The sequence below is a fragment of the Sitodiplosis mosellana genome, unplaced genomic scaffold, assembly GCF_009176505.1.
Source record: "Sitodiplosis mosellana isolate CC-2019 unplaced genomic scaffold, AAFC_SMos_1.0 Smas_scaffold_46, whole genome shotgun sequence".
Taxonomy (NCBI): domain Eukaryota; kingdom Metazoa; phylum Arthropoda; class Insecta; order Diptera; family Cecidomyiidae; genus Sitodiplosis; species Sitodiplosis mosellana.
In genome coordinates, this window is record NW_022595288.1 from 563699 (window position 1) to 575940 (window position 12242).

A 12242-nucleotide genomic window follows, 5' to 3' on the forward strand; every position below is an offset into this window, starting at 1 on the left:
TCTTCTTAGATGCAAGTCTTGGAATTAATACCTTCTTTCAATATACTTCGTAAGGTCTTCTTTTGACCAAATGAGGTGCGGTTCAATTTCTCTCTCACGTCTAACATAATATCCATTGTCCATTATAAAACATGAGTAGATTAGTTTGCTTTTTCTAGCTGCTTCGGCATGATTCTTAAGATCCACAAAAAATCGTGTCAATTGAGATTCGATGAAAATTTTCCCAAAATATTTCAATTTAATGTCTTTAGGAGTTTTACGCCATGCGGATATGAGCTTATTTTTTAGATCTCGTTCAAACATTTGTACAATAACCGCACCCGAACGTCGAAAAATATCTCTAACGTCCTTCATTGACACATACGACATGCCAATTTTTTTACAAATTCGAAGGAATATTTTTCGTATTTCATCATGTGTTGCATCATTCGCAATTCCGGCAATGCGCAGATTGCGGCAAAAGGATCGTTGTTCTGCTAACTCTTCTTCACGGACAATATATTGGGATAGCGTCGTGGATTTAGATTGATCAACATTTCTTGTGTATTCTTCCAGTTTCTGATTTTTCACACGTTTTATTCTGGGCCAAATCGCCTTAATCTCGAATGTGGTATTCAAAGTATTATGTTGGTATAAAATGAGCCCATTGGTGAATACAACTTTCGTTCTGAGATAACGCCTTTCCAATCGTTTCATTAGATCGTCTGAATGTTTCGATGGGTTCATAGGTAATTTATGGGCGGAAACATCGTGTTGTACTGCTTCTCGGATGGTTTTTCTCGAAAAATTCGAACATATTTTACACACAAATTGGAGTGTATCGGCATCTTGTTCAAAATGCTGCATAAACGAGATGGCACTCTTTTCTATTTTATTGCAATATCCGCAAATGAAGGCTTCAATTTGCGGTGATATATCGGTTTCTTTGGAAGAATTTAGGCTCAAGAGCTGTTCCATTTCGCTCTGTGTGAAACACACGGCGCTTCTCATGTCGTTATAAATTGATGGATCATGCTGTGATTTAAAATGTTCCACCATCTCCAATTTTGAAAATTGTTTATGACACAATCCACATTTTGACTCATTTTCTTTGTCAGTTAGGATGTTTGTCCTTGTTGTGATCTTTTAGCCTGGGAAAAATATCAGCTTCTTTGCAATGAAAACAAACGGCCTTTTTAAATGCCATGAATCGAAAGGGTAATGCATCATGGTTACATTTCCAATGTTTGTAAACATTGGCAAATGTTTCGGAGGAAAAATTTGTTTGATAATTTTCTGACCGGCTACTGGTTTGAAAATGAATGCGGAGAAGGAAATGAAAGACGGCTTTTCATTGGTTGGATTGCACTATTATCAAACAATGGTATTCATGTATTGCGAGAAAGAGGTGGATAATTGATTCGAGTGTGGAGTGATCACTGATCACTTGAAAATTATATTTTTGCATGAAGTGAGTTTGTCTCAGTTTCTGTGGGGCAAGAAGGTGGAAGAATATACTAGCGCTGAGTGTGTTTGCGCGCTTCTTGACTTTCGGAACTCGATACATGTTGGGATGGATCGAGATCTGCACTGCTGCATGGATTGTATATTTTTGCTATGTTTTTGCTATTCTATCATGGTAGCATATTCGTTCAAGAGGAAAAGACGAATTAATAGTTTGGACCATGATGAGTCATGTGTCCATTGAACCTTAAGTGTGCATTGGATTGGTTTATGTCTTACACGACCATATTATTAGATAATTGAACGTGTATTGTCGCGTGGGAAGGCGAAAAATCAGTTAAACACGTACTTAGTATTACAGATTTACCGGCATTAAAAATGTAGTAGGTAGTAGCATTACGTTAACAAAAACTTCCTGTAATGTTATTACAATTGTAATAGCTATTGCCTGTAATGCCAACAGGGCCGTAGCAACGATTTTTGCCAGGAAAGGGTGGTTCCACTTTACCAAGTGATAGCTTGCCTCAAAAAAACAACTATTTCGAAAAAAAATCTGGGGGGCTCTTGGAAGTTTACGGAGTTATGGGGCAAAAAGGCCAAAAATCACGAAAAATCAAAGTGGTCCGATTTCGATGAAAATTGGTACACGGGATAAGTGAGAAAATATAAGAACTTTGGACCAGTTTTAGTGCCAAAGTTCTCATATTTTCTCACTTATCCCGTGTACCAATTTTCATCGAAATCGGACCACTTTGATTTTTCGTGATTTTTCGTGATTTTTGGCCTTTTTGCCCCATAACTCCGTAAATACGCATACTATGCGACGATTGATTTGATGCGGTAGAAAATGGTTTCGAAGTCTGTGTCTTTCGAAATGTAGAAAATTGGTCGAACGCAGACTACGCGACTATTCGACGGTCGTAAACTGTTATTTATTGAGACAGTTCAGGCAGCGGTGAAGCATGCATGCTGCATGGGCTGAGTGGGAATTTGTTTCTGTTTTAAGAAAAAAAGAAAAACAAGTTGTCTTATAATAACAAAACAGTAGAAAATAAGTCAATGGTGGTTAATTCTTAAATTCGATACAAGGCATATGTATGTAAGGTCGAGTGATATTCATGCTGGAAAATATAAAAAATCGATTTAGATTTGGTTAGAGCTTCTTTAGAGTGTAAGAAATTTATTCTACACATTGTTTACTGGGAAATATTTTTCTTTATTTTTTATTCAATTCTCTGGTTAAAAATGTTGATTATTTTTGTTCAATTGCGGCTAACAACTGTTGTTACAGTGTTTATTTAAATCATAATAATAAAGTTATTATAACAGTTATTTCACACAAAACATGTTAGACAAATTCTGGCTAAAATTAGTTTTAAAAATCCGTAATCATGCACAATGTGTATTATTTTAAATCCCTTTAGAGTTAAAACCTTCCTTGAATATACTCCGCAAGGTCGTCTTTCGACCAGATGATGGCTGTCTTATAACGATTAGATGATAACCCTTTGACTCTAAGCCCATCATCAGTTATAAGAAACGAGTGAATTTGACATTTATCTCTGGCTGCTTTGGCATGAGTCCATAGTTTCACAAAAAACGGTGTCAATTCAGATTCGATGAAAATTGTACCGGGTTCTTGAATAACGGATTTCAAAAGTTTTGATTTAACATCTTTGGGAGTTTCACGCCAAGCGGATATGATTTTATTTTTTTGGTTCCGTTCAAACATTTGCACAACAACCGCACTTGAACGTCGAAAAATGGCGTCGACATCCTTCATTGAGACATTTGACATGCCAATTGTTCTACAAATACCTAGAAATAAATTCGGTAAATCGGCATCTGTAGCCATTCCGAGACCTTTGATGCGTAGATTGCTGCAATAGGATCGTTGTTTTGCTAACTCTTCTTCACGGAGCACATTTTGCGATACCAGAGATTTAGACCGATCAATATCTCTTGTGTATTCTTCCAGTTTCTGATTTTTCATCCGTGTTATTATTGGCCATATCTCTTTGCGATCATCAAATGTGGTATTCAACGTATTATGTTTGTGCAAAACGAGGCCATTGGTGAATATAATTTTCGTTCTGAAAAAACGCCTTTCCAATCGGCTCATCAGAATCTTTGAATATTTCGATGTGTCTATAGGGAATTTATGTTTGGAAACCTCGTGTTGTATCACTTCGTGGATGCTGTTCCCCCAAAATGAGCAAGCTGAGCACATGAATTGAAACGGATCTTGTTCAAAATGCTGCATAAACGAGATGGCACTCTTTTCTTTTTTATTGCAATATCCGCAAATGAAGGCCTCAATTTGCTGTGATATATCGGTTTCTTTGAATGAATTTAGGCTCAGAAACTGTTCGATTTCGCTCTGAGAGAAACAAATGGGGCTGTTGATGTCGGTATAACTCAATGGATCATGCTGTGATTTGAAATGTAGCACCATTTCTGAAGCCGAGAAAATGTTGTGGCAAAGTCCACACTTTGTGTTATCTTGTCTATCGACCACAATGAATACTTCTGAATGATGTTGGCGCTTGTGGTGATCGAGTAGACGTGGAAATGTGTCAACTTCACCGCAATAAAAACAAGCGGCCTTCCCAAATGCCATAAATCGAAAGGGTAACGCTCCATGTTCACATTCCCAATGATCATAGACTTCGATGAACTTTTCGAAGAATAAATTATTTCGACTTAAGCAATGAAAGCAACCAAACAAATAACTGTTATCGGCGAACATTAGACGCGGTTCTAAAAGGAAGATATAGAAAAAGGTCAGTTTATAAGTAACATTTTTGAAAAAATCAGTTTAGTGTGTCAAAAAGGTTAGGGAAAATTCTAGGAAATGATGCTAAAGAAATGTATACAAAAATAGTAGAATTAAAGAAAAATTACCGACAAACCGTAGTTCTTCGGTGGTTTTTTGTCGCTTTCCTGCCTCTGTCGAATCATTGATCGAGTGTTTCCTCTTCAGTGGCTGAGGCTCAATTGGTGGCACGAAACGATCGATGTTAGTTGATGGCAATTTATTATTTCTGTTCATTCGCATTGGGTCCATTGGCATATCTTCCATCTTAACAACACACTCGTTGGCTTCAGTTGGATTCAAAGTCATTGCCTCACACGTACTGTCGTCTGGTTCTTGTTTGATATCCCTCGCATTTATATCAGGAGTGCTACTTGGAGTTGAATCAGGCGTATCAATTGGGGACAGCGTCGGTCCCAACATTGGTAGATTCGATGTACTTGGTGAACATGTCGATCGTTGATCCGAAAAATTTGAATCCAACGATGGACGATGGATGTTTCTTTGATAGACCATGGGCTCTGTTGCTTCAATTTCAGCTTCAGCTTGTGCTTCTGATTTACTTGGCGCAGAATAGCTGGATGAAACTGTTTCTACTTTTTTCGTGGTTTCATCGTCGCTCGAAATAGATACAACTTCAATTTCATTTTCGCAAATCTGTGCCTCTTCATTTGATGCATCCGATTCCAGGTGATCGCTTTTTTCTGTGGCTTTACGATGTGAATCATCTTTTGAGGCACTTTTCGCATTCTTGCAAACTTGAGAACCACTTTGAATGTTGAAAAACTCCAACGTTCGTTCTAAGCTGGAAATAAAATCAGCATTTAGTGAAATTTACGAACGAAAATGCTCAATTTTTTGAATATCAATCTTATTAGTATTTTTTCTCTATTCAAATTGAACTTACCGACTGTTTACGCTCTTTACCAAATAGCCCTTTATCCTGTCATCAATTTTCTCTCCCGACTGTGACAGCAACTCGTTTATATTTTCTAAAACCGCTATTGTTCGGGTCTCAAAATCTGCAAGGTATTCATTCAGCAAATTCAGGATGGATCCCCAGTTGGACGAAATTTTATTTCCAACGATTATTCGTTCACAGAAAAATCACACAAAAATTGGAACGAGACTGTTTTTTCTGTCTTCAATTTAATTTCGTATTTTTTTTCACTTTCTTCGAGAGTGGCACCGTTTCTTGTTCATTACACGACACTCTTGTTGACAGAACTTCGCTCAATAAATTTAAAAATAGAGCCGATTGTATGAGTGTTCATATGGTTTGACTGATTACGATAAAAATCATGCAAAATTTCATTTTTTTTCCAATGGATATTCACTCACTGTATTAATGCCACACACTATTTTACTCAACTGTTTTTTGGGTGTAACAAAGGTCAAGGCAATTAGCATATTCCACGCGAATTTTTACTAGGTAATGCATTTATTTAAACAGCAAATTTTTTTATTCACTCTTTACTTTGGCCGCCTTCTCAAGTATGCGTCCAATCGAACACTTACATTTTCATCGTGTAAAAAACACAACAAATAAAACCGGATTATACACACGTTTATATCAGACTTGACGTCTACTGTTTCGAATGAATGATTTTGACTGTGTTTTTGCCAATCTTTAAAAGTTTTTATCTCACTTACCAACCAGTCTTTCGTAGCAATTTTGTTGTTCTGGTATCAGTACTCATACAAAACGTGTGATATCGCAGCCGAGTTTTATCTCATTAACATTTTTACATGGATCGCTTGCAGTGCGTTTGCAACACTAACAATTCGTTTTCAGTTCAACTTTCTTTTCTTATTGTGTTTTCTTGCATATTTATTTCGCTCAATCTCAATTGCTTTTCTATAGAAAGCCGTAAACAAAATTTACGACCAAAAAGTATGAATATTTTTAAACAGCTCCAAATGCGTATATTTTTATTATTATCGTGATTGATATCCAGCAACCGCTATTGTGAAATTTGCTGATACCTGTGTGCAAATAAAGTTACTGACATTCATTCAGTTACATGCAGCTGCAAATAACTAAAACTGGCTAAGTTGATTGAATTCAAAAATGTTATATAGAAACAATTACTTTTAGTTATTCTTTCAGCCAGTCGTCTAATTTCGGACTTTTTGGCTACTAGATGACTATAACTGTAGTTGGCTACAGTCGAATATTTTGTTCGAGATAATCACTTTTAGTCAGTGATAGTCACAAATTTTTCACAAGGGTAGTTTTGACTTATTTTTTCGAAATACATTCAAAGAGACCGTCGATATCAGAACGTATGAGTCTGATAAAGAAAATACACTTGGGAGATTCAAAGCGAACGGAATGAACACAAATGGATACGAAATGAACGATTTAACATACTCATATATGGGTAACATAATTATATTGGGAGTGTGAATTAATTCGTGCGGTTTTTTTTGAAAAATTGAAGCTTTATTATTATTTATTATTGAATTTTTATTCAATTTTCTTTTGTTGTCTTGCAAATAGCTAGGTTCCAACTAGAACAAAAGATGAAAAACAAAAATCGTGGCAATGATTGTTCAGTAAATGTGATATTCACGTTTTTTTTAATTAAAAAAACAAAAAAATTAAAATATCTCTTCTACATGTAGAATTTATAGGGGAGATCGTACACGATAGCAATCGTACGACTTAGAAATAGAATAGCAATTTTAAGTACTAGATACTTTAAATTCCTCATTAATTTAAACTCTCATTTTAAATTATTGACAAATTAATTTGTATCGGCATATTTCTTGAAGAAAAAAACTGTTATCTTCGTTTTCGTTTTCTTCTAGATTTGAATAAATGAATAAATTCAATTAGTAAAGAATCTATTTTCTGCATTATAATTTGCAAAGTCAATTTTTTTGTACCAAAAATTAGTTTATAAAGTTCATATCAGGGAAAACTATTTACTTCTCGCGGCGATACAATTTGGGGCTTTTTCAAAAAATTGCAAATTTTTGCGGCGAAATGTCATATTATGACAATTTCCATACAACATTTTCTTATAAATAATTTTCTTATTTTAATAATATTTTGGAAAAAAAAATTTAAGAATAATTTGGAGACAATAGTTGTTACAATGTTTACTTGATACAAGCAATGAAATGAACCAAAGTTATATTGGATTTCTACATGTAAAACAATATTTTTTGGTAAACAGTTTAGGGTAAATATATGTTAGTATGAAAAATATAAAATTGTCTAATATAACAACCATTTGGCTTAAAAAAAATTTACTTATAGGCCATATTTGTAGTCGTTATTGTCAACTTTGACTGAATCTAATCGTTCAAGTTTTTATTTCTAAGTCATCCATTGTATACATTTTGCTTGGTATAATAGACTAAAGTCTTATAGCTTTCCTTGAATATATTTCTCAAGTTCACATTTTGACCAAATAATGGCTGGCTTTTTACAATTAACCCCTATAACTTTGATGCCATTATCCGTCATAGAAAATGAATGGATTTGCTGGTTTTCTTTGGCTAATTCAACATGTTTCTTAAGCTTCACAAAAAATGGTGTCAATTCCGATTCGAAAAAAATTTTGATGTGCCCGTTCATAATGGATTTCAAATGCTGCAATTTAACCATTTTAGGAGTACTATGCCAAGCTCGGATGATCTCATTTTTCAAATCCTGTTCAACCATTTGTACAATGACCACCGCGACCGAACGCCGATAAATATCGTGGACATCGTTCTGTGACACATGCGGCATGCCAATGACTCTACAAATATGCAGAAAAATGTTCAGTAAATCAGCTTCATTTTCATATGCGATTCCGGTAATGCGTATATTGGTACAAAGTCGTCGATATTTGGTTAGCTCTTCTTCGTGAAGCACATTTTGCGATATCGACGCTGATTTAGACTGAACAACATTTCTTGTACACTCCTCCGATTTCTGTTTTGCAATTCGTTTTATTAGCGGCCAAATCTCTTTACGATCATCGAATGTGGTGTTCAATGTATTATGTTTAAACAAAACGAGACCATTAGCAAATACGACTTTGGTTCTGAAGTAACGTCTTTCCAATTGGTTCGTTAGAATCTTCACATGTTTCATTATGTCTTTCGGCAATTTATGAGCGGATATCTCGTGTTGCACTGTTTGTTGGATACTTTTTCCCGAAAAAGTACACGCTGAGCACTTGAATTTCAATGTATCGGCATCGTGTTCAATATGCTTCATAAATGAAGTTTCACTCATATCCATTTCACGTCCATCTTTGCAATTTCCACAAATTAAGCCTTCAATTTGCTGTGTTATATCGATTTCCTCCGATAATCGTATGCTCAAAAGCTGGTCCATTTCACTCTGAGAGAAGCAAACGGGGCTTTTGATTTCCACATAACTCAATGGATCATGCTGTGATTTAAAATGTTCCACCATTTCTGTGGGCGAAAATTGTTTATGACACAATCCACATTTCGACTTATTTTCTCTGTCGACGACGATAAATATTTTCGTTGGATGCCTGTGCTTGTGATGGCCTAGTAGATGTGAAAATACGTCGACTTTATCGCAGTAGAAACAAGCGGCCTTTCCGTATGCCATGAATCGAAAGGGTAACGCACCATGGTTACATTCCCAATGGTTGTAAACATCGGCAAAAGTTTCGGAGGAAAAATTTGTTTGATTATGGCAATGAAAACAAATGAACATGATGCTTTTATCGGCAAACATTGGACTCGGTCCTAAAGGGAAGGAAAAGAAAGAAATCAGTTTTTCGTATCAAAAAGGGATTCACTATTGTTGTATAATGACACAAAAAATGTCAAATTCAAAAGACCTACCTCTGAGTTGTACTTCTTCAGTGGTTTTTTGTCGCTTGGCTGTCTCGCTTTGAACGTTGCCCGAGTGTGGCCTCTTCAGTGGCTGAGACTCAATTGGTGGCACGAAACGATCGATGTTGGATTGACTTGTTGATGGAAATTCATTACCTCTGTTCATTTGCATTGGGTCCATTGGCACATCCTTCATCTTAACAATACACTCGTCCGTTTCTGTTTGATTCAAAATCGTTGTCTCACACGTACTGTCGTCTGGTTCTTGTTTGATATCCTCCGCATTTATATCGGGAGAGCTATTTGGAGTTGAATCAGGCGTATCAATTGGGGACAGCGTCGGTCCCATCATTGGTAGATTCGATGTACTTGGTGAACATGTTGACCATTGATCCGAGAAATTTGAATCCAAAGATGGACGACTGATGTTCCTTTCAAAGACCATGGACTGTGCTGCTTCTTGTCCCTCTGATTTACTTGATGCAAAATGGCTTGATGAAACAATTTCTACTTTTGTCATGGTTTCATCGTCACTCGACATGGGCTCAATTTTTATTTTATTTTCAACAATTTCGACATCTCCACTTGATTCATCCCGTTCCAGGTGATCATTGTTTTCTGTGGCTTCACGATGTGAATCATCTTTTGTGGCATTTTTCGCATTCCTGCAAACTGATGGGCCACTTTGAATGTCGAAAAAACCTAACGCTTTTTGCAAGCTGGAAAATACATGAAATATTATATATATATAGCCGTATGCAAAATGAGATTTGTGCTCAATTTTGTAGCACTATTTCTTAATAACAAATACTTCATCGAATGTCAATCGTATTCGTTATCGTATTTTTTCCAGTTAAATTAAACTCACTTATCGTTCACGCTCTTCACAAAAAGGCTCCTTATCCTATCATCAAATGTCTGTCCCGACTGTGACAGCGATTCATTTATATTTTCCAAAACCACTATTGTTCGGTTCTCAAAATCTGCAAGGTATTCATTCAGCAAATTCAGCATGGATCCCCAGTTGGACGACATGTTTCTTTCCAAAGGTTATTCGTTCACAAAATATTCCCTAATAAAATCACAAGATTTTACACTCAAATTCGGTCGTTCAACCAAAAAGTTTCATATTTTCATCGGAACAACACTTTTTTCTGTCTTCAATTTAACAATTTTCGTTTCTTTTTTTCTTTAAAAAGTGGAACCGTTACTTGTTCACTACACTATTGATATAACTTCGCACGATAAATTAAAAAATAGAGTAGTTTACGTCAATGTTCCAGGTAGTTTGATTGATTACGACAAAAATCATGCAAAATTTCAATATTCCATTTTTTTCCAATAATTATTTTCCCACACTATTTCACTCAACTGTTTTTCTGCGTTTTCAATTTCTTTTTTCTCTTTCTTTGAAAATTGGCTACGTTTCTTGTTCACAATACGGCACACTGATTGATACAATTCCCCTCAATGAGTCGAGAAATAGAGCAATTTTTATGAACGCTTCATATGGTTTGAAATAGGTTAGGTAAAAACTATGCTGACAATAATGAAATGTAAACAATCAACAATTTTTTAATGATCGTTGTCTCAGTTTAGTTATGCAAAACACTATATTTCAGTCGAATTACTTTTATTGTGTTCCGTTTCTCTCTCTCTCTCTCTCTCTCTCTCTATTTCATTCTATTTCTATTTTCTCTCTGGTAACCACATATTACAATTTCACCGCACTGAATCGTTCAACTAATGAGCTATTGGCAATTTGCATGGATAATTTTGCTTAAAGTACTTATGATGCATCTCGTGGAAACTGTTTCCATTTCTTCTTCTTCTTCTATTTTTTCGTCAAAACGCCGGTAACTTCACAGAAATTCTCAAAAAGATACCTTCAAACTGTGTATAACCTTTGAATTGAACCTGTAAAATATTTTTTCATTTTTTTACAAATATTTTCATCCACAATATTTTCGAAAGGGAAAATAAAATAAAAGAAATATTTAAAACACTACAACAAACTTTGTTTACTCTCTGATGCGTCTTTTCAATTAAACGTCCAAGCGAACACTAACACTATGATTTTATTTACGTAACATTTGTGCACACGCAACCAACAGAACCGTAATTCTCACATACACACATGCACACATACATATAGATGGGCTTGACGTAGAGCAAACGTTGAAACGTGTCAAACAGTGAATATTTTGCGCGCCTCTGCCGTTAATAGCTCCTAATGAAGTCCTTTGTAAACAGCAGTATATAGCTTAATTTACAGAATTCGTTGGTCTGGTATCAGTACTCACAGAAAGTGACTGTCTTATCTCATTTCATATCTCATAAAATCTCACACGGATCGCCCGCAATTCATCAGTCGAACTCTATAGCACACATTTCACTCATTCACTGTGCGTTCGCTTTTGCTCTGTTTTTGTTTTGTTTCCATCACACACACATATGTATTCACTTTTTCTTCTTCTTGAAACCCATGTTTATTCAGCCGTTCATTTGTTTCGCTTGGACGCAAAGTCATTTAGGTTATACATTGTTGCATGTTATTGTCTGGCTGGCGTTCCGAACGAAAGTCGCTAAACAAATTTTACGACCAAAAAATGGATATTTTTAAAAAATTCTAAATGCGGGAATTTTCAACGTCGATCATTTTTAGGGTGATGAATGCTTGGCACTACTTCTTTTGTAAAGTCGACAATTCTAGTTTATTTTTTTTAAATAAATTCAAAGAGACCGTCGATTTCAGACCGAATCGGATGAAGAAAATACACGAGAGAGAAAGTCAAAGCGATCGGCTTGAACAGCACACGTATGCATACTGAATGAACAATCCAACATACTCATGTGAATTCGTATTGACACCTACGGTCACCGATTACCCGCCAAAATGATGTGTGACGTCATATGTGGCTCCAATACACATTTACATAGTGAATTTATCCACGCAATATTTATATTTCATTCCCACTTGAGTGAAATATTGTTTATCACTCACACCATTCGACTCACAACACACACTTTCATTTTAAATTGTTCGACTCTGTAGTATGGGAATAGCAAAAATACATATTCGACCATTTCTACTGTTCCATATTCTCCCACTATATATATACATTAGGGTAGCCCAAATGCCAAATGTTTTAAAATTTGCAGCTCCCTA

At 35.5% G+C, this 12242-nt stretch overlaps 2 protein-coding genes across 7 annotated transcripts; both read right to left on the bottom strand.

Annotated features, from left to right (window-relative positions):
- Positions 1-2636: 2636 nt before the first annotated feature.
- Positions 2637-6415, bottom strand: LOC129569840 (uncharacterized). Its single transcript, XM_055449021.1, has 3 exons — positions 5166-6415; positions 4348-5063; positions 2637-4203 (listed from the first exon to the last, which is right to left on the bottom strand). The coding sequence occupies exons 2-3, from the start codon at positions 4772-4774 to the stop codon at positions 2870-2872; spliced, it is 1761 nt and encodes a 586-aa protein (XP_055304996.1). The 5' UTR covers positions 4775-5063; positions 5166-6415; the 3' UTR covers positions 2637-2869.
- A 267-nt stretch (positions 6416-6682) lies between these two features.
- LOC129569846 (uncharacterized) lies at positions 6683-11902 on the bottom strand. Of its 6 annotated transcripts, none has more exons than XM_055449033.1 (4): positions 11817-11902; positions 9942-10990; positions 9083-9792; positions 6683-8983 (listed from the first exon to the last, which is right to left on the bottom strand). In XM_055449033.1, exons 2-4 carry the CDS (start codon positions 10106-10108, stop codon positions 7635-7637), a joined length of 2226 nt encoding a protein of 741 aa, XP_055305008.1. In that variant the 5' UTR covers positions 10109-10990; positions 11817-11902; the 3' UTR covers positions 6683-7634. The 6 variants fall into 6 exon arrangements, with proteins under 6 accessions (XP_055305008.1, XP_055305004.1, XP_055305007.1 ...); XM_055449029.1 differs by having other exon boundaries at positions 11377-11902; XM_055449032.1 differs by having other exon boundaries at positions 11090-11902.
- Positions 11903-12242: the final 340 nt, after the last annotated feature.